This window comes from Quercus lobata, chromosome 9 (genome assembly GCF_001633185.2).
Source record: "Quercus lobata isolate SW786 chromosome 9, ValleyOak3.0 Primary Assembly, whole genome shotgun sequence".
NCBI classification, from domain to species: Eukaryota; Viridiplantae; Streptophyta; class Magnoliopsida; order Fagales; family Fagaceae; genus Quercus; species Quercus lobata.
In genome coordinates, this window is record NC_044912.1 from 29,325,906 (window position 1) to 29,347,741 (window position 21,836).

General features: G+C 37.4%; 2 protein-coding genes across 3 annotated transcripts in view; both read left to right on the forward strand.

Annotated features, from left to right (window-relative positions):
* LOC115961538 (putative F-box protein PP2-B12) overlaps positions 1-21,836 on the forward strand; it is a 46,457-nt gene that overhangs the window by 13,836 nt on the left and 10,785 nt on the right. The gene's annotated exons all lie outside the window — the stretch shown is intronic.
* LOC115959625 (F-box protein PP2-B1-like) lies at positions 1,039-4,641 on the forward strand. Of its 2 annotated transcripts, none has more exons than XM_031078087.1 (4): positions 1,039-1,402; positions 1,785-1,912; positions 2,015-2,501; positions 4,439-4,641. In XM_031078087.1, exons 1-3 carry the CDS (start codon positions 1,124-1,126, stop codon positions 2,367-2,369), a joined length of 762 nt encoding a protein of 253 aa, XP_030933947.1. In that variant the 5' UTR covers positions 1,039-1,123; the 3' UTR covers positions 2,370-2,501; positions 4,439-4,641. The 2 variants fall into 2 exon arrangements, with proteins under 2 accessions (XP_030933947.1, XP_030933948.1); XM_031078088.1 differs by having other exon boundaries at positions 2,057-2,501.

Genomic DNA, 21,836 nt, shown 5'->3' on the forward strand with positions numbered 1-21,836 from the left:
ATAAAGAAAACATTTTCAATAATTTATGGAGGAAATATGAACTTTTCAATAGTTTAGGGATGAAAAATGAATTTTTGGTAATGTTTAGGGACTAAAATAGTAATTTATCCTTCAATAAATAAAAAATGGGTTAATGGCTCTAATCAATTGATATAGTTTTTTTTTGTTTTTAATCTTATTTTTTATTGGGTAAAATGTAGTCAACACCTAAGATTTAGGCTAATGCGGTCACATTTTAAAACTAATTAACTTGGTTAGTATTAACTTATTATTTATTTGAAAAATGTTACGTCTATAATATTTTATAATACTTTCACAACAAATTCTAAAAGCACGTTTGATAGACTGTAACGGTAATTACATAGGAATAGGAATAAATATTACAAAGAATACAAAATACCGTAATGTAATGTTTATTACTATTCATTTATTTGGTGACAACACAGTAATAAAACCCTGAAGACAATGAAATGAAAACATTTTAAATCAAACTTAAAATATATTTTAGGAAATATCTTACTCATATAATTATATTTCATAAAAAATAATACTTTTAAAATTTAAAAGAAAGATTAGTTATTTTTTATAATTTTTTATTTTCATAATTGTTAGGTGCATATGGAAAGTTTATTTATTTAGAAATATATTAATTGTAGAAATTAATACACCTACTAAAAAATAACTATTACATCCTTTTTAGAAAAATATTATTTCTCATTTTAAAGAATAATTATTCATAAGGAATGATTATTCTCTATAATAAAAAAAATAATAAAATTACTAAATAACCATAGGAATAGTTATTACATCCATTTTAGAGAAATAATTATTCCTCATTTTAAAGAATAGTTATTTATAAAGAATGACTATTTTCTATTACAATTTACCAAACATATTGGAAGTAGAAAAAATCTCTAATACACTAGTGTGGGCCACCTGCTTGTAAGAGGCAGAGTCGGTTTTAAAAAGTATCTTGAAAAGTCTCCGTCCGTCTATTGACTGTATTTTTTTAATCATCTTGTCCTCGCTCCACACACGTCTACAGAAAGTTGAGTCACTTTGCTTCTTGTTCTCATTGCTTTGAGTGTGAGAGTGAGCCACAGAAACAGAGTAGTGAGCGATCATGGTTTCTCTTTCCCAGAGGAATGGGTTTGCAGAGTTACCAGAGGGATGCATAGCCAACATACTATCATGGACGACTCCTAAGGACGCCAGCAGAGCCTGTGCGGTTTATCCTCTGCTCCGTGCGGCTGCCGAGTCAGACACTGTCTGGAAGAGAATGTTGCCGTCTGATTGGCAAGCCATCATCGCCCGATCTGTGACTCCCTTGAATTTCTCTTCTCTGAAACACCTCTACCTCTCTCTCTTCGATAATCCAATCCTCATTGATGGAGCTACAAAAGTACATACGTTTCAGCTGTTAATGATATCTTATGTTATTTGCTTCCAAGATACAATCATTTTTGCTGGGTTTGGTTTGTGGGTTTTGATATTTACATCCCATTTTATGTTTTGATCTGTCGGTTTGAATATTTGGGTGGGTTGGTTTCATTATGGACTCTCGAAATTGTGTTTGGTTTGAATTTGTTATGTGTGATCATGCATGAATTTAGTTATAGAGGAACAGAATCAAAAACTAAAAAAACACAGATAGGAGCTGTTATCTCTGAGATCAAATTATGAAACATTTTGTTGAATGTATGCTTGTGGCCAGTGAAAGCAGCACCATGCTGAATAGAACCATATATATATCTATGCTAATCTTCTTTCTTTCTTTCTAGCAGAGCTTTTTCTTGGACAAATTGAGTGGCAAGAAATGTTACCTTCTCTCAGCCAGGGAGCTGAGCATTTTATGGGGTAATGGTGACACTCCTCAGTATTGGAATTGGATTTCTCTACCAGAAGAATCCAGGTCTGTATCTATTCTGTTTTAGTACTCCTTTATTTTATTTTATTTTTAATTTTAGGCTTTTTTCATCTAGTTCTTAATTGTGTACATGTAAAAATCAAACAGGTCTATTATATCGTGGTTTACCCAAAAAAAAAAATCAAACAGGTTCCCAGAGGGAGCGGAACTTCGTTTTGTGTGGTGGTTTGACATCAGTGGCAGGATGAGTACTTCCATGCTATCTCTGAAAAGGCGAAAACAAACTATGCTGCTTACCTTGTGTTCAAAAGGACTGAAAGAGCCTATGGATTTGATGACCCTCCTCCAAGGGCTTCAGTTGGAACTACTGGAGGTGGTGAAGTTCATCAACAAACTGTTGGTTTGGGCCAGTCTGTCGTGGAGCCAAACCAGTAAGACCAGATTGTACCTCCGCCGCAGAAGCATGCTTCTCATCCCAAGCAGAGAGAAGATGGATGGTTAGAGATTGAGTTGGGTCAGTTTTTCAATGAGGGAGGAGAAAATGATGAACTGCAGATTAGACTTACAGAGGTAGAAGCTGGTAACGTGAAGACTGGCCTCATTGTTGAAGGGATCGAGATCAGGCCAACAAAGGGTTAGTAAAATTTGTGCTTTTATTAGCACTAAGTGACATTGATGATACACTAAATTGCAATTCTATCGAACTTGATATTGGTCCCAAGCCAATTGGATGAGTATAAAATTTGCAGTGGAATTTCTATCTAGACCTCAAATCTGTTGGGGCAGATTTGAGTGTACTAGCTTGTATGATTTTTGTAAAATTGTAGCTTTAGAATCTGGCTTTCAGAATTTTATGGCATGTGTTAGACATATAGGGTAGCATCCTTGTAAATTGGCATGACATGTTGATGTGTTTTAGTACTCAATTGAAGTTTGGAAGTAAGTTGCACATTGCTGGATAAAGCAGTAAGAATGAATTGTACCACCTAACTTTGGGGATTTATTTCTCAAGTTAGGGTAGGGGTCGCAAAGTAAGCCCAAATCTATTTGTCCACCCAAACTCACTCACTCTAATTGAACCCAAACCCACCAAATTATTAGTTGGGTTAAATGGACATCAACCAATTAGACCCAGTGATTCATATTTAAAAAAAAAAAAAAAAAAAAAAAAAAAAAAAAAAAAAAAAACCCAGCCCTCAGACAAAATTAGGCTTTAATTTTCTTATTTCTGTTTCCCTAACTTTCTCGGCAACCAAATGCATTCCAATTTCGTTAATATCTTTAACAAAAGCATTAAAAGAGAGCTCCTAGACCGCCATTTTCACTCACACTTCTTCTTATTCTTCTTCTTCTTCTCACTCTCTCTCTACCTCCACTACTTCACTCCGCCTCAGACTTGGAGCTCTGATCCTTACTCGAATTCAAGAAAGGGATCCACAGTGACCCCAATGGTGCCGTTTTGTCTTGGGACTTGGCTACCGTTGCATCGTTAAACGCCAATGATTTTCCCTCTGCCTTGCACAGTGTCTTTTGCGAAGGCGGCGACGATGCAAACTGGGGCAATGTCACCGCTATCGTCCTCAAAGGTCTCGCACTCGTCGGCGAGTTGAAGTTTCACGCTTTCACTGAACTCAAAGCACTCAGAAACCTCAGCCTCGTTGGAAACAACTTCAACGGCCGAGTCGAGCCGGTTCTCGACACGATCACTGCTTTGCAGCATTTGGATCTATCCAATAACAGCATCTATGGCCCGATCCCGGCCCGGATTAACGATCTTTGGGGATTGAATTACTTGAATTTCTCTCAAAACAACTTCTACAATGGGTTTCCGACCGGAATTTGGAACTTACAACAATTGAAAGCGTTGGGTATGCATAGAAATGGTCTATGGGGCGACATTGCCGAGTTGGAATCCAATTTTCAAAATTCATTTCCTTATTTTTCTAAATTTTCTTGGCAACCAAACGGTGGACCACTTGGTTTCTTATCTTATTCCTCTATTTTCTGTGTTTATGGACATTTTGGTAATTTTGATAATTGGGTAATTGGGTGGGTTGGGGTTTACCCATTATAATTGGGTTGGGTTGGGTTGGGTTGGGTTTGGGTTAGAAGTAATTAGTTAAATGGGTTTTAATGGATAAATGAGTTTTATATACCCAATCCAATTATGTCCACCCCAAACCCACCCATTTGCCACCCCTAAGTTAGGGTGAATGGATTGAGTTGTAAATTTGTGGGAGCTCTATTTAGTATGTATAGAGTATGGATGAATGTTAATGACCCTTGGTTCTACTCTTTAGTACACAAAGGAAAAATTATAAGCCCTGCAACTATAGTTTTCAATGATTAGTGCACAGTTTTGTGTGTTTTGATGTTTAATCTGGTAACTGCATGTTTGAGTGTTTGGTTGTATTTGGGATGGTTGTAGGAATTCCTAGGGGCCTAGTTAGGGTGAAGAATTAATAGGTATAGGAATTTGAGGGTGTAAATAACGAAATTATGGAGTAGAACACTCCATGAATTGAATAGTGTGTTTAATAATGAAATTGGCCGTTTTTTATTTTGGAGCAGGACAGAACCAGTAGGGGACTCCACTACGAGCAAAAGCATTGCCTTGAGGTAAGGGATTGTGATATGAGGGTCTAGCAGCCCATATTTTTGTAAACATGTGTTTCAAAACAAAGCTTTTTGATAAACATGATTATGCTTATGTTTCTTTGAAATTATGCACGTTTTTTGTCAAACTATACGTATGTTTTATAGTGAGATATGGAGAGTAAATCATGTGGATATGCAAGATGTTTATAACTTCTGTTTGTGACTAATGGATTTTTCAAGGAAATGATTATCAAGGAAACTAAATACTTTTAAGAAAAGATTGTTTTTAGAAAGAAAGTGAATTTCAAATGAAAAGATATTCTATTATGGATCAAGTCAAAGTAACATTGTACTCGGCATAGGCCAAGGAGTACCTGACATAGAATCAGATGAACTGTACCCTGATGTTTGTACCTAGGGGACGCATAACCAGATAAATGGCTAGGCCTAAGGGTCGGGTAGTTAAGTTTATGAAAATGATTTAAATGATTATGATCCAGTATATATATAATATGTTTGACACTATGATAGTTTTAGCTTTAGATTCATGAGTTTCACAATTTATGTTCGGTTATGAGATCTGCGCAGGCATTTTCAGTATGGAAGTTATGATTCTCATGAATGGTGTATGGAACCCCAGTTATATGTTGAATTGATGATGCTTTGCAAGCTAATGATCATAAATCATGTTTTACAGGAAATGTTTTCAAAGAAGATGTTACCTGATGTTATAAGCATGAGATCAATGTTGATGTTTCCAGAATGAGATTGATATATGCTTTACATTTTTCAGAATGTTATATGTGTTTATGCAAACTCTTGAAACTGTTTATAAGGAAGTCGTATCCACGTGTTAACAATATACATATAGAACATCCTTTAAAAAAAATTAATAGGTTTATCATAATTAAGGGAAATCCTAATGGGTACTTCACTTGAGCATATGTGAAAAAGGCATATACATACCACAAATGGTAAAGGTGAAAGAAAAAAAGTTGCTAATCCCTTTTAATATGGTTAATTGCTTTGCCTCAATTAGTCGCCCAAACAACATACCGCTTATTCATACCACAACACAAATGATAATGCAGCATTGGCCATCGGTAATTGCCAATCTGAAAGTATAGATTTCTTTAATAGCTCTACCTTTGTTTCTTTTGGCTAATATGTCTTTACTAAGTCAAAATCAAACCACAAAAATCATATAAAAATCACCAAATTAGAGTTTAAAATTATAATTAAATTTTTAAAAGAAATCTAGGCACAATTGCACAAAAATTCCATGTAACTAAGTCACACTTTGGAATATTGGACCCTTTTTCCTTTGTATAAATAGGGGGGTCCCGATGGGATGAGGGAGCTAACAATTTTCTCTCCAAAACATTTATTGTAGGAACCTAAAAGTTTTCCATTGTAGACTTTTCACGCTTAAAGAACATGACTTGCCAATTAATCAAACTAGAGTTTCTAGTACCTACAACAATTTCACAACATCAAGAACAAATCCCAATGTATACAGTGTCAAATTCCATAGTCTCCTGTTACATCAAATGAGTGTTTAATTTTTCTCGCAAAGTATTGAATAGTAAAGCTTTTGGGCCATAGTCTTAACTACAACTCTCAATCATGTTGGACTTGGATGACACCTTTCCACAACATATCATTATGAGATGCAGAAAAAAAAAATTGGAGTGTACACAACGATTAGTGTGGATGGGAAGAAATTTCATTCTATTCCAATTGGTTAGGTCAGTAAGGTCCTATTCCAATTTAATGATCATGGAATTTTGTATGCAAGTAATAATCAAGGAAACTTCTGCCTAAAATAAGTCAAATTTTCGGCAAGAGAGAAAATTGATGTCTAGACAAATCAAGCTAAGGCCAACCAAAATGAACCATATTCTTTGTAAGGACCTGATTTGAACACCTAGCCCAACGGGTGTATGGACTTAAGCTCAAAAAACCCATACCAACAAATTTGTAGAGAATGAGTTGGAAAACTGGGTTTTATTGAATTAAGCAACAAACCAATAGATTTTGATGACAAAGAGAGAAAGATAATAGACGTTCATTAAGGAAAAAGGTCCTCGGCCAAGTCCGAGGAGACTAATTCTTAGGTATTGCCTTTTAAATTCTATTACAAGCCTGGTTCTAGATTATTACAGTGTTTCTCTCTTAATTTTCTGATCTCCCCTTTCTAGGAAGGTCCCTTACATTATATAGCTCCCATTGGACCATCTCGACCCTACACTTGTTGATCATTTGAGCCCTTACTCGAATGCTCGTCCCATCAGACACCCTCTCTGGCTCTCTGTGAGTTGCGGTAGCCAATGCAGCACTGTTCAGGAGTCTTCTCCACATAAATGCGACCAGAAAAGTAGCTGCAGTGCATTTAATGCGGTGGGAGCAGCTTTCCTTTAGATATTTTTGGGTTCCCTTCCTTCTCGTATGCTCATGAGGCACATTCCTATCACTGAAACTTCTATGAAGATCACTTTCATCGTTGGAATACATATCTGAGCCATATTTGTCATATCCGAGGAGGAATTCCTCCTTGGACCGCTTCCAATCCTTTCTTTTTTACGAGACTCTAAACTGGGATCCCTCATAACTATTTATCCCTCCTCGGACATGCCAACGTCCTTGGATAAGGCCCAAGGCCCAATATATAATTTTGGGCCCTTATCCTTACATTCTTAATTTCTTATCTTGATTCGTTCCATGTACAAGACTTATAGTCAATGCTTGGCGTATAAAAATTGATCATCTTATCTAAAGTCCATCATTTGAAAGCTTGAGAAAAAATTCATTTAAACCAATACAATATATAAATTATAAAGGAATCAAAGAAAAATTGTCATAAATAATGAAAATTTAATCTATGCTTAAATTCTTATAAGGATGAACACAATAGCAATATCCTTTTTTTTTTAAAAAAAAAAAAGATAAAAAAAATCTGTGCTTATTTTGTACGTATGATAAAGTCTTATCACAAAGTTTTTTGAAACTCATCCTAACTAGTGATTAGAAGTTTTAAAGGAATAATCATCAATATATATATATATATATATATATATATATAAAGCAGAGATCTCATGCAAAAGTGCATGAGGTCTTGACAAGTAACACTCTAATTTTGCATTTAACATTTTTTTACCTCATTCATTAAGTTTTTTTTACTGTTACTCAAAAGTTTACATTAACTTATTTTACTGTTATCTCATTAATCTCTCATTAATTTCCTAAGCTTACATTACACCTTTCTCTCTTTTTCATGTCTTTTAACATACCCACCATTTTAATATTTTTAAAAAAGCAAAAAAATAATAATTAAGGACTAATGGTAATAACTAACTAGATAAGGCCTTAGAGAGAGATAGAGAGACACAAAAATGTTGAGGGTTGTTAAATAAAATGCATTGTATATATTACCAAAATTAAAGACCTGAGACTGACAAAACGTTTGAAAGAGAGAGAAAGAGAAATCTGAGGGGCCGCCACCTCCGTCACATTGGCCTCCCACCACCATCAAGACGCTGAAACCCTTGTGGGTATTTTTTTTTTCTTTTTAAATTAGGGGATTAAATATAATTTAGGTTTGGGTCATTTGGTTGGATAGTTTTTGTTTTGGGTATATAAATAGAGAGAATACTTGGTATGCAATGTAAAGCCATATTCTACCATGGTTTTAAATCATTTATAAGACACATGCATACACACTTACCCACATCATGTTTTAACGTCGCACTATCGATGAGTGAAAGACAGTGAGAGAGTTCGGCATACTTTTATTTCATAGTATTAAATATGTGAACACAACATAAATTAGTTGATTTTCATGTCCCCGTTACTCTTGCATTTATTTTTGGTTTCATGATTTTTTTTTTTTTTTTTTAAATCTTACCTTGAAAAGGCTATAAATATGTAGTGAAACTACTAAATTAATTTTTAATATCTCAAAATGTATATATTTCTTTACTCTAATTTAGTTTACTTTTTTTTATAATATATGTATAACACTATCTAATACCGTCTTATATAAAATATTACAAAACTATCCGTGCATTGAACGGGCAACTTACTGGTTCTTAAAAAAAATCAGACTATAGAGAGAACAAAAACTTAACCATGAAGCAATAAGCACTTAAAAAAATCAGACCGTAGAGAGAACAAAAACTTAACCGTTCGTTGAAGAGACTCCTTGTTTCCTTGAACAAGCTCTCAACCAGGATGTAGTTGCTACCTCTATTGATTAATAAAGTTTTTGAAGTATTTCCCATCAAAAAAAAAAAAAAAAAAAAAAACTTAACCGTTAAGCAATAAGCAATTAAAGCCAAAAAGAAAAAAAAGTGTGAGGGAGATAGAAACGTGGGAGAAGAAAATTATGGAAAAAGAGAGAGAAGGAGAAAGAAATGGTCCACCCTTCGTTGCAGACATATCAGTATTACCAGAGGGATGCATATCAGACATATTTTCATTGACGAGTCCTAAGGATGCTTGCAGAGCGTGTGCGGTTTCGCCCATATTCCGTGCAGTTGCCGAGTCCGACGCTGCCTGGGAGAGGTTCTTGCCATCCGATTATCAAGCCATCATTGCTCGATCATCATCATCATCATCGGATATCTTGAATTTGTCTTCAAAGAAAAAGATCTACCTCAGCCTCTCCGATAAGCCCATCCTAATTGACGACACTAAAAAGGTGCTACTATCGATCCCTTAATAATTAATTACTATGTTACAAACTGTCATCCTACTTTCCCACTTCTGGAACACTTAATTCTGTTTCTGAATTTGCTGAATGAAAAGAAGTAAAGGGGTCAGTTCTTGAATGAATTTAGTTATAGCGCCATCTGCGAATAGAAAAACAGAATAAAACACACACACACACATAAAAGGAGCTTCTATCTCGATGTTCAAAATATGAAAGATTTGGTTGTATGTATGCTTGTGGCCAGATCTGTACTGATCTTCTTCTTTCTTTCTACAGAGCTTTTTCTTGGACAAATCGAGTGGAAAGAAATGTTACCTTCTTACTGCAAGGGACCTTTGCATTATATGGGGTGGCACTCCTCAGTATTGGAGATGGATTTCTCTACCTGAATCTAAGTCTATCCCTACTCTATTTTGAAAGTTCAAATAGTGTAAAAACACCCTTGAACATTTAGACCCCCAATTTACAAATTAACCAATTCAAGTTTTATGTCAAACAACAAGTGTGCAGAAAATGAACAAAAGCTATAAAACAGAATTGGTAAACACTCTAAGCCAATTTAAAATCACAACCCACAGCAGATAATAAAAGGCAAAGATAAAAAGGGAAGGAAGATGCAAACACAAGGACAACACGCGATGTGTTATCGAAGAGGAAACCGAAGCCCTCGGCGTAAAACCTCTCCGCCGCCCTCCAAGCGGTAAACAATCCACTAGAAAATGTAGTTGGGATACATGGACAGCAATAGACCCTCCAAGCCTAATCTACCCAGTGCACCTAAGCCCTCCAAGCTTCTTGCTCCAACAAGGTTGCGCCAAACCTATTTCTTTTCTAGCTTCCCGGATTCCGCTACTTGACCATAGCATCAACCAATGTAAATTGGTTCCTTCCTAACTGCTTCCCAGAACACCAAACAGCCCTCTCACAGTAATGGATATGGTGAGAAAAAGGTTTTGGTAAAATGCCTCTCAAGGATTTGACAATGGAGAGGAAGAGAGTTGAGGAATTTGAAGAGACTCTTATGTAAAGATTGTAGATGAATCGATCTTGTTTTACTCTAGAGTTTCTCTCTCAAAATTCTCTCTGGAAGCTCTCTTTCTTTTGTGGGTATAAGGGGTATTTATACTGGGGTGAGAAAAGAATGTGAAACGTTAGGTTTTTCAAAACAGGGGTGGCTCGCGGCTTGGACTCGTGGCTTGACTGAGTCGCGAGATCTAGTCGCGCGATAACAGAACGGCCAGTTGTCCTATTTTGTCCTGTAGTGCTCCAGCTAGCATGACGCTTCAACTTCTGGCATGCTTGGCACGTGTGCTGCTTCTGACGGCTTGAAGCCACGAGTCACCCGCAAGATCAAGCCGTGAGACTCTGTTTTCTTGCACACTCTTGAGCATTCAATCACTCTATCTCACTTACTACCCTTACAACAAACCCACCTAAATATAGGGTTACTAATTGCTGAAATACAAGCAAATTTGGCACCGAATAAAGCCAACAAGATGGTTGATTAAATTCAACCTTACAATCTCCCCCTTTGGCTATTCCGTGACAAAACCCTAAAACAGACTCTAGACTTAAAATGTGAGTTGGGAACAGTTGAGCAAAACTCACTCACACCTAATTCTAGAAACTGTGAAGCACTTGAATCATATGAGCATGAAACTTCTGAAACATAAAATTATGCCATGGTCATTGTATGCAGAAAACATGAAATGCATATGAGACAGGCATAAGGTGATCAAGCAAGGATGAAGTTAAGAAACAAACTATGGCTTGATCAAATAAGTAATCACTACAAGGTAGTGATCACAATGCTCATTCACACTTGGAATGAACACTTGAACATATAAGCAAACAAGAACAATGCAAGTTTCTTGTATGCCCAATACTCAACCAATGCATAATACACTAAGTATATGCATCTAGAAACAATCCTACAAGGGCACAAGAGTGACAGTACTTAACCAGAAAATGCATAACATTTGGATAGAAGTACTGATTTAACAAAAACATAGAGGCTGCATAAAACATGGTACAAATCATAGAGCCTACAAGAAATGCATAAAACATAACCCTAAAAGCTTATAGAAGCAACATGGGTACAAAATACAATATACACAGAATAACAACTTAAACTGAAAAACAACTTAAAGTAAAGTATTGAAACTGCTTGCAGAAACACTCCCCCTTAGGTAAACACTACCCCTTAGGTAATATCCTCCCCCTCTGATCAAGCTATCACTCCCCCCTTCATCCCTTTTGACATCATCTCCCCCTTTTTGTCATGGAATAGCTACACATTCTCTTCTAGCTTCCTCTGAATCTGATCCAATTGAGTTTGGAGTGAGGTAAACTTCATATCCCATCGAGTGCTGTGATGGTGTAGAGTAGATGTGAGTCCGGACATCTTGGTATTCAACTCGTGTACAGAGGATACAATGTGATCAAGTTTTTCGTCAAGGGAGAAGATGCTGAAATGCGAACCACTGTGAGATGTGGAAGTTTCCGGTTTGGTTCTCTTCCGACTATAACCAATGCTTACGTTGAATGTACGCATGTTGATTGGACTCGGTTTTGAGCAAGGAGATTCATCTGTCGTTGGATAAATTCCTTTGAGCTTCAAGATCCTTGAAATGAGACAGCAGAAAGGAACACATATTCGGGACTCAGTTCATAGAACCGTTTTGCACAGAACATGAAAGATATGAGCACAGATGTCAATTTCTATATCAGAGATTAGGTCATGAAGAAACAAGGCACGTCCGAGATTTATATACCCAGCGCTTGATAGGGGGTACAAATTGTGAAACATCACAATTGTAAGCACTCTCAGTTTTGGAGGAAGAGAGGAAACACTGACGGAGTTTCCATTGGATGAGAATTCCAAGTCTTGTCCAAACCCTCCTTAAGGAGTTCCTCATCAGGACAAAGATCATCATAAACTGATGAGTGTCGAAGCATTGGTCGGTTGATGTGAAGGATCTCTGCCAAATATGCAGGAGAGACTGAAAAACTCTTTTTCCTAACCCAGCACTTAAGTTCTTCTCCTTCCACAATCGCGTTGGCATAAAATTCCTTTACCAAATTCTCATAAGCGTCATCCAGATCAGAGAGAAGGTAATTCCAATCCTTGTGAGCAAACCATATCGGAATGTCAGTGTCATGAAGTGATGATTGGTCAACAGGTCTTTCCAGTAATGGTGTAGCATTTCAGAAATAATTCTCATGAGACTAAAAGGTAGCATAGGATCTGAACTTATTGGGATCGAACCCTTTTGATGAAGAACGAGTCCCTTTTGTTTGAGGTGAGTAGTCATCGACATCAATGACAGGTTCCTTTCCTTTGGAACTACCTCCTTTCACAACTGCTTTCTTGAATGGAGACATTTCCAGTCTGTATCATGTAATAGATGAAAAGAAAGAACACAATCTAACAGACATTATTAGCAGTGGGTTAGTGTCAAATTAGGGATAATGAAGAAAACCCTAAGAGCTAGATGGAAATGACCAGAAAATAACAATGAGGGACAATAATGACCCAAATGTAGCTACAATATAGATTGGATCAGATTAAAACCACACAAAAATGAGAACATTAGACACTCAAGTAACAAAACACGGGTAAGAGATATATGAATACCAAATAGAACACAAAAACCATGATGACAAGGTAATAACTAAGAAAAACAAAGAGTAGAGGACAAAACCCATACCTTTCCTTGAAGATAGATTGAATGGTAACAAATTGGTGAAAGAATTTGAAGATTACCACAGTGATGTTGAATAAGTGAAAGTAAGACCAGAAAGTGAACAGACACAGAGTGCAAGACAACCAAATGAGAACCCCTTTTTGAGAAAAGTGTTGAAAATGAGCTCATTTTGCAAAACACGCAATTTTCGCGACTGAGGTAAGTCGCCAAGATTACCCGCTAAAACACTTCAAATCGAAAATTTGAAAAATTTTGCTAAGTGTTTTTCGCGACTGGAAGTCTTACTCGCGAGGGAGTCGCGAGCTGAGCCACGAAAATCTCTGTGTACCCTCGTGACTGGACCTTCCACTCGCGAACAAGTCGCAAAAATTGACCCGCAAGCTCGCGACTGTGGCATGCGACTTGACTTACCCACGACTGAGTCGCTAAAACAAGGCAAAAAATGTTTTTGAAATTTTCAGTTTTTGAAGAACAAAATACTTTCCAAAAACACCTAAAACACTCAAAAATCTTTTTGTGCTTGAATCAACAAAGATTGAGCATGTGAAAACACATTTCATCAAGTACAATCACACAAATGAATATGGCATTTATTGAACATAAACTTGTGTGTTGTGTGTGGATATCAACAATGAGATAGTCCTCAGTCTAATATGAAGCTTCAATGATCAATTCAACCAAGGTATACACAATTAGTACTAGATCATGTGACCCATCTCAATTATAGAAGTATGCATATATGACCTCCCACAAAACTAGATAACATAACTTGGAGCTTTACATTTGACTCCACAATCAATCATAACATTTGATCTTTTTGGTCCTTTTAAGACAATCACCTCTCATTGTGAGAGTGATATTTGATATTTCACCTGGATGAGATAGCCTTTGACTTTTTGAATAAAACATAAATTTTTGGTCGCTTTCCCTTTTTCCTAGTCAAATACTAGTATGTACGACAGGCTTTTGCAGCTCAATATCTCTTTTCATTTGGAAATTTACATTTGGTGAGCTCTTTTTAGCAAAAAAAATAAAGAGTGGGAAGATATATAGGCACAAGTCTATGCAAGTCTCAAGATCAACATAACCATTCACTAATCATTCATGACAAGTTTGAAGATCTATTTACAACAGTCACATAGATTTCAAGATTTCTTCCACCGTGATAAGAGTGCAAAGAAACAAGCTACGCTCGAAAATGCACAAAGCCATTAGCACAAAGGTACAAGGCAAAACAAGTTTTGAGATAAAACTCAACAATGTCAATCAAACTTTTTGATTTTCTATTTTTTATGTGGTTTTTGGATTTTTGACACATAAGAAAGAAAAGATTTATCAAAGACAATAATGTAAAAACAACAAAAGCAAACAAAGCAGTTAACATCTAACAGAATCATGCTATACAAAAAGCCAACAAAGTAGTGTGTGCCCTAACACAAACAAAACTGACACATTGTAAATATGTGAAGCACACATCACACAAGAGATTCAAGGAATTGTACCAACACCAATGGTCTTACGGAGGGATTCAAACCGTGGACCATCGAGAGGCTTGGTGAAGATGTCCGCCTTTTGATTGTCGGTGTGTATGAATTCAAGACACACAACTGTTTCCTATACCAGATCTCGAATGAAATGGTAACGTATCTCTATGTGTTTAGATTTTGAATGCTGGACAGGATTCTTGGAAAGATTGATGGCACTGGTGTTGTCACAGAAGACACACATCGTCTCTTGAGGAATACCATAATCATGAAGTAATTTCTTCATCCAAAGAAGCTGGGTGCAGCAACTTCCAGCAACGATGTATTCTGCTTCAGCAGTAGAGAGAGACACGGAATTTTGTTTCTTGCTCATCCACGAGACAAGATTGTTACCAAGGTAGAAGCAGTCTCTTGAAGTACTCTTCCGATCGTCCACACTACCAGCCCAGTCAGCATCTGAATACCCAGCAAGACAAGCATTTGAGTCTTTTGAATACCATAGACCATAGTCTGAAGTTCCATTAATATATCGAATAATTCGCTTAACTGCAGTCAGGTGTGATTCCTTTGGATTAGCTTGATATCTGGCACAAACACTAACACTGAATGTAATGTCCGGTTTACTAGCTGTAAGATAGAGTAAACTCCCAATGATACTCCTGTATAAGGTAGGACTTACTTCCACTCCAGAAGAATCAACATTCAGTTTAGTAGACGAACTCATGGGAGTGGAGGCATGTTTTTTGGAGCCTAGTCCAAACTTCTTGACAATGTTTCTAGCATACTTCTCTTGTAAAACGAATATACCTTCCTTTTGTTGTTTGACTTGAAGGCCCAAGAAAAATGTGAGTTCCCCCACCATACTCATCTCAAATTCTTTCTTCATCTCCTCAGAGAATTCAATAGCTCGATCTTCAATGGTAGCCCCAAACACTATGTCATCAACGTAAACTTGTGCCACAAGGAGATAATCTTCTTCTCCTGGAAGCCTAACACTTATCCTTTTGCAGGTAAGCTTGTTAATTGCAGAGGGTGTGGACATGGGACTGATGTCTTGAGGGATTGGAACACCCTTCTTTCTAAAGATCCTCATTAGCAAACTAGGAAAGATCAATTTTGGCCTAGAGGTTGTTCTAGTCTCATCCACAATAGTGTCATATATGTGGGAGCTTATGTCAATGAAATTATTTTCTTTGAGATTCATCAGAAAAATTGCTCTTGCACAGTTGATTGTAGTCAACTTCTTTATGGGATAAAGGTTAAACATCATGATTATTGTTAGACACCTCATGTCCACGGGAAAAGCTGTGGTATTCAGACATTTCCCTTCTCTCTGTCCACCTATCCTTTGTTGAACAGTTTCAATAGATACAATCCTATCTTTGTAATTGACAAACTCCTGATCTTCTAATCCTTCAAGCCCTAGCACATCATCAATGACATGTGCATCCAAAATGAATTCTTTACCTCTAACCCAGCAACTCAAATCATTCTCCCTTATCACAGCATTTGAGTAAAACTCCCTAATCAGGGGTTCACACACTACAGGGAGATCACTCAGAAGCTTTTCCCAACCTCTCCCTTCAAAACAGCTGGGGATAAAGGAGTTTCTTAAATCCTCCAAATCTACAAATCTTTCTTGTATAATTCCTGCTTTCAAGAAGAAGTCATTGTATCTCTCAAAGTGTTGAACTGACCTAAACAGATTAGAATCCATTTTCAATCGTTTGTCAGCCTTCTTTGCAGGAGTTTTCTTCTTTGGAGGTGAGGGAGTCATCTGTGAACAATCAGAAGAGGTCACAACAGCATATACCAATACATGTGTAGAACTAGTCAGTACCATGTAATTAACAAAAAAATTGCAGCCACACAGATGAACTTGAACACTTAAACATTATGCTACTTAGATTAACCACATGGATAAACAAGCCTAAAAGAGGAAACACAAGAACAACATGGAGAATGCAGGGGAGAATTAAATCAGCAGATATAGAAAATATCCTAAAGACAGATATATGTCAATGAGACATATAATGGAATGAAAATGACATGACTCATAAACAGCATTGTAAAACTAACAGATGCTCCCAATGTATTCACACAATAGAACATGCACATTCAGCACAGTAAACATCACATCCACAATAGAAACATTTTGAAACAACTCATCAGCACAAGTTTAGACAAAATGAGTAACCAAAAAAAATTTAGCTAAGCACATGATGAAGACCAAACACAACAACTAAAATAATTTCAAACTCAAGCAGCAGCAACCACAAGCGAAGCATGAACAAAGAGCAATAGCCGAAACATAAACCCATCTCAAAAACATAAACTAATAAGAAAAATCAAAGGGGAAAAAACACAAAATCAAGTAGAAAGGAGTCCAAAAATGAAAACCCATACCTGTTACTTGAAGATTTTGAGCAGAAAATACGCAACAATGGAGTTTGGAAATGGGAGCACAGAGTGTTTGGGAAGGAGATAGTTGAGAGAGAAGATGAACAGTCACAAAAGTTCAAGGGAAAAACTGAAAAAGATTTAAAAACTGCCCCTATTTTTGCCAAACACGCGTTTTTCGCGACTTAAGTGAGTCGCCACAAAGTCGCTAGTTTGAGCCGCCAAAACACTTAAAGACAAAATTTTGAAAAATTTTTCTAAGTGTTTTTCGCGATTGGAAGGTCTACTCGCAAGAGAGTCGCGAGCTGAGCTGCGAAAATCTCTAAGTAACCTTCGCGACTGGACCTTCCACTCATGAATAAGTCGCCAAAAATGACCCGCGAAGACGCGACTGAGGCTCGCGACTTGACTTACCCGCGACTGAGTCGCCAAAACAGGGCAAAACTGGGTTTTTGAAATTTTCAGATTTTTAAACGAAATACTTTCCAAAAACACCTAAAAACACTCAAAAATCTTTTTGTGTTTGAATTAACAAAGATTGAGTCATGTGAAAACACATTTCATCAAGTACAATCACACAAATGAATATGGCATTTATTGAACATAAACTTGTGTGTTGTGTGTGGAATTCAACAATGAGATAGTCCTTAGTCTAATGTGAAGCTTCAATGATCAATTCAACCAAGGCATACACAATTAGCACTAGATCAAGTGATCCATCTCAATTATAGAAATATGTATATATGACCTCCCACAAAACTTGATAACATATCTTGGAGCTTTACATTTGACTCCACTTTCAATCATACCATTTGACTTTTTTGATCTTTTGAGACAATCACCTCTCATTGTGAGAGTGATATTTGATATCTCACTTTAAAGAACTAGCCTTTGGCTTTTTGAATAAACATTCTCTTTAATATAAGGTCGCTTACCATTTTTCCTAGTCGAATACTAGAATGTGCGACAGGCTTTTGCAGCTCAATATCTCTTTTCATTTGGAGATTTACATTTGGTGAGCTCTTTTTAGCAACAACAAAAATAAAGAGTGGGAAGATATATAGACACAAGTCTATGCATGTCTCAAGATCAACATAACCATTCACTAACCATTCATGACAAGTTTGAAGATCTATTTACAACAATCACATAGATTTCAAGATTTTTCCCACAGTGATATGAGTGCAAAGAAACAAGCAATGCTCGATAATGCACAAAGCCTAAGCACAAAGGTACAAGGCAAAACAGGTTTTGAGACAAAAGCTCAACAATGTCAATCAAACTTTTTGATTTTCTAATTTTTATGTGATTTTTGGATTTTTGACACTAGAAGCAAAAGATTGATCAAAAACAAAAAAAACAAAAAAAAAATTAAAAGTATGCACAAGTAGACAAGCAAACGACCAACAGCAAAAACAACAAGCAAACAAACAAACATCGTCGCAAAGCATAGGAAGTATTAATGCATGGACATGTTGTAATGCTTATGCATGAGTACCCTTTTTCATCCCACGTCACTTGCGTTTTGGATGATTTCCTTATAGGATTGGGTACGGGAGTTAGGGCTTTCAAACCTTCGTGAGAAGCTTTCCAAGCAGTTGGTGAATGCACCAAACATCTTCATCACGTTCATCATTCCGGGATCACCATTCTGATCTCTAGATTGTTCACCTGCCCAATTTCTTCTATCATTTCTAGGTCCTCGTGACCTTTGAGGAGTTGCACTATTCTTTGCTCTCAACTTTTGGCAATTTGGTCGAGTATGCCCTTGAAGTCCGCAATGATGACACACATAAGTTGCCCTAGAACCTCTTTGTGGTCGTGGACGTGACTTGGCACGAGATTCAGACCTGCCCACAGATTGATTACGGGGATTCAACACCCGTTGGTTCTCCACATTCTTCTTCTCCTCCATCTTGAGCTTTTCAGCAGTAAGGTCAACTACAACTGGATCTTTAGCCTTTACAAACTTCACTTCTTTAGTGACAGTTCCAGCTGAGCTACTTCCTCCGGTATATCCCAATCCGGATTTGTCTGAAAAATTCTTCTGAGATGAAATAACATCATCTAGCTTCTTGGTGGTGACCCTCTCTATTTTAGCATTTACTTGCACAACCTCTTGCTCAAGAAATCTCACTTTTGTATAAGCTTTTGACAGCTCACCATTCAGTGTTTCTATCTCACATTTGGCCTCCCTATATCGGATTAGGAGACTTTTGTAATCCTCCTCTGCTTTCTTCATTTTTCTCACAGCAGCCTTGGCCACCCTTGTGTACTCACCCGACTTTTCCAGGAGTGAGTTATAGTTCTCTTGAAGATTGGCTGTGCTTTCATCTTCTTCAGCATCTGATTCTTCAACAATTCCCACTGATTCTTCATCACTATGTTCTCCAAGGTCTCGTACAAGCAGATTCAACTCGTCTGAAGACTCAACATGAGCAATAGTCATAAAAGCTGAGTAGTTCCCCTCTCCATCACAGCTTTCTTCAGATTCTGAGTCGGATGAATCCGAGTCACTTAATGTTGTGGCATACACTTTGCCTTTCTATTTCAAATAATTTGGACATTCTTTCTTAAAGTGTCCATGCCCGTTACATTCGAAACAAGTGACACCTTGTGTAGGTTGAGATTCTTTTCCATCTTTCTTTTTGAATTCCCTTTTCTCCCTTCCAGAACTTTGGAATTTTCTTTTATCATCAAATTTGCCATTATTTTTAAATTTTAAAAACTTTCTGAAATTTTTAACAAGGTATGCAACATCTTTGTCAACCACATCTTCTCCCGATGAGTCATGATCTTCCACCTTCTCATTAATGGTCTTAAGAGCAAGAGATTTACTCTTTCGTTGATTGGGCAGCGACATCTCATAAGTCTAAAGAAAACCAACCAGCTCCTGGACTTTGATGTCATCAAGGTCCTTGCTCTCTTCAATCGCTGTCACTTTAGCATGAAAACTTTCCGGCAAAGATCGAAGGATCTTCCTTACAATTTTAGAATCCTCCGTTTTCTCCCCCAAATTGAACTTGCTGACAACCACCTCATTTAGCTTCCCATAGAAAGAGTCAAATGACTCATCCTCACTCATTTTGAGCTCCTCAAACCGAGTGGTCAGCATTTGCAACTTGGTGTCTTTCACTTTCTTGGTGCCTTCGTAGGTGGTTTCCAATATCTCCCATGCTTCTTTGGCAACGGTAATGTGAGAAATCCTGTGAAGTTCATCTGGAGACACACCACAGAAAATAGCATTGAGTGATTTACTATTAGCATTAGATGCAACAAGTGCTGCCTTATCCCATGTGGATTTAGCTGCCTCAGGTCTGGTCCAACCAATCTCAACAGCATCCCAAACAGATTCATCAATAGAACACAAAAAAGCTCTCATGCGAACTTTCCAAAAAGCATAATTACTACCATCAAAATATGGAGGTGCATTTAGGGATTGAGACCGATCCATCTCAAAAGGGAGTCAAGGATCACACAATGGTAATGAAACCAATAACAGTGTACCTGCTCTGATACCAATTGAAAGGTCAAATATGTGTATAAACACCCTTGAACGTTTAGACCCCCAAATTACAACTTAACCAATTCAAGCATTATGTCAAACAACTAGTGTGCGGAAACTTAACATAAGCTATAATATGGAATTGGTAAAACTATCTAAGCCAAATTAAAATCACAACACACAGCAGATAATAAAAGGGCAAAGATAAAGAGGAAGGAAGATGCAAACACAAAGACAACACGCGATGTGTTATCGAAGAGGAAACCGAAGCCCTCGGCGTAAAACCTCTCCGCCGCCCTCCAGGCGGTAAACAATCCACTAGAAAATATAGTTGGGATACATGGACAGCAATAGACCCTCCAAGCCTATTCTACCCAGTGCACCTAAGCCCTCCAAGCTTCTTGCTCCAACGAGGTTGCATCGAACCTTTTTCTTTTCTAACTTCCCAGATTCCGCTACTAGACCGTAGCATCAACCAATGAAGATTGGTTCCTTCCTAACTGCTTCCCAGAAATCCAAACAGCTCTCTCACAGTGATGAATATGGTGAGAACAACGTTTGGTAAGATGCCTCTCAAGGATTTGACAATGGAGAGGAAGAGAGTTGAGGAATTTGGAGAGACTCTAATGTATAGATTGTGGGTGAATCAATCTTGTTTTTCTTTAGGGTTTTTCTCTCAAAATTCTCTCTGGAAGCTCTCTTATATTCGTGGGTAAAAGGGGTATTTATACTGGAGTGAAAGAGGAATGTGAAACGTCAGGTTTTACAAAACAGGTGTGGCTCGCGGCTTGACCTCGCGACTTGACTAAGTCGCGAGATCCCGTCGCGAGATAACCGTATGGCCAGTTGTCCTATTTTGTCCTGTAGTGCTCCAGCTAGCATGATTGTTCACCTTCCGGCATGCTTGGCACGTGTGCTGCGTCTGGCGGCTTGCAGCCGCGAGTCACCCGCGAGGCCAAGCCGCGAGTCTCTGTTTTCTTGCACACTCTTGAGCAAACTTCACTCTATCTCACTTACTACCCTTACAACAAGCCCACCTAAATACAGGGTTACTAAAAGTTAAAATACAAGCAAATTTGGCACGGAATAAAGCCAATAAGATGGTTGAAAAAATTCAACCTTACAGTTTTAAAACGTTTTTAGGGTTTCTTATTTGTCCTAAGTATAAAAGGTAAACCCTAGTCACGTTTTAGTGTTACTCATATTGCGGTTTGTGTAAATCTCTTGTGAGATCTAGAGGAGCTTTCTTTTACACAAACTTAGGGTTTTCAAGGAGGAGATATTTTCCACACGTTGATGATCAATTCAGTTGCTGCCATTAAAGTTTAAAGAATACACAAGCGGGCGTGCTTGTAGCTGGTGGGAATCCAAGAAAGAAGGAGTCCGTGGATTTGGTGTTTGCACGTGGTCGTGTCAGTAAGTTCTACTAGTTGGTAGCATTAGGAAGTCAAGCGGGGGTGCTTGTAAATCCTTTTGTATGAACTTCGATTCTTTCAAGATAGTGGATTCAGGTTTACCTTGAGGATAGCTAGGTCAAATCCTCCCTAGGTTTTTACCAGTTTGG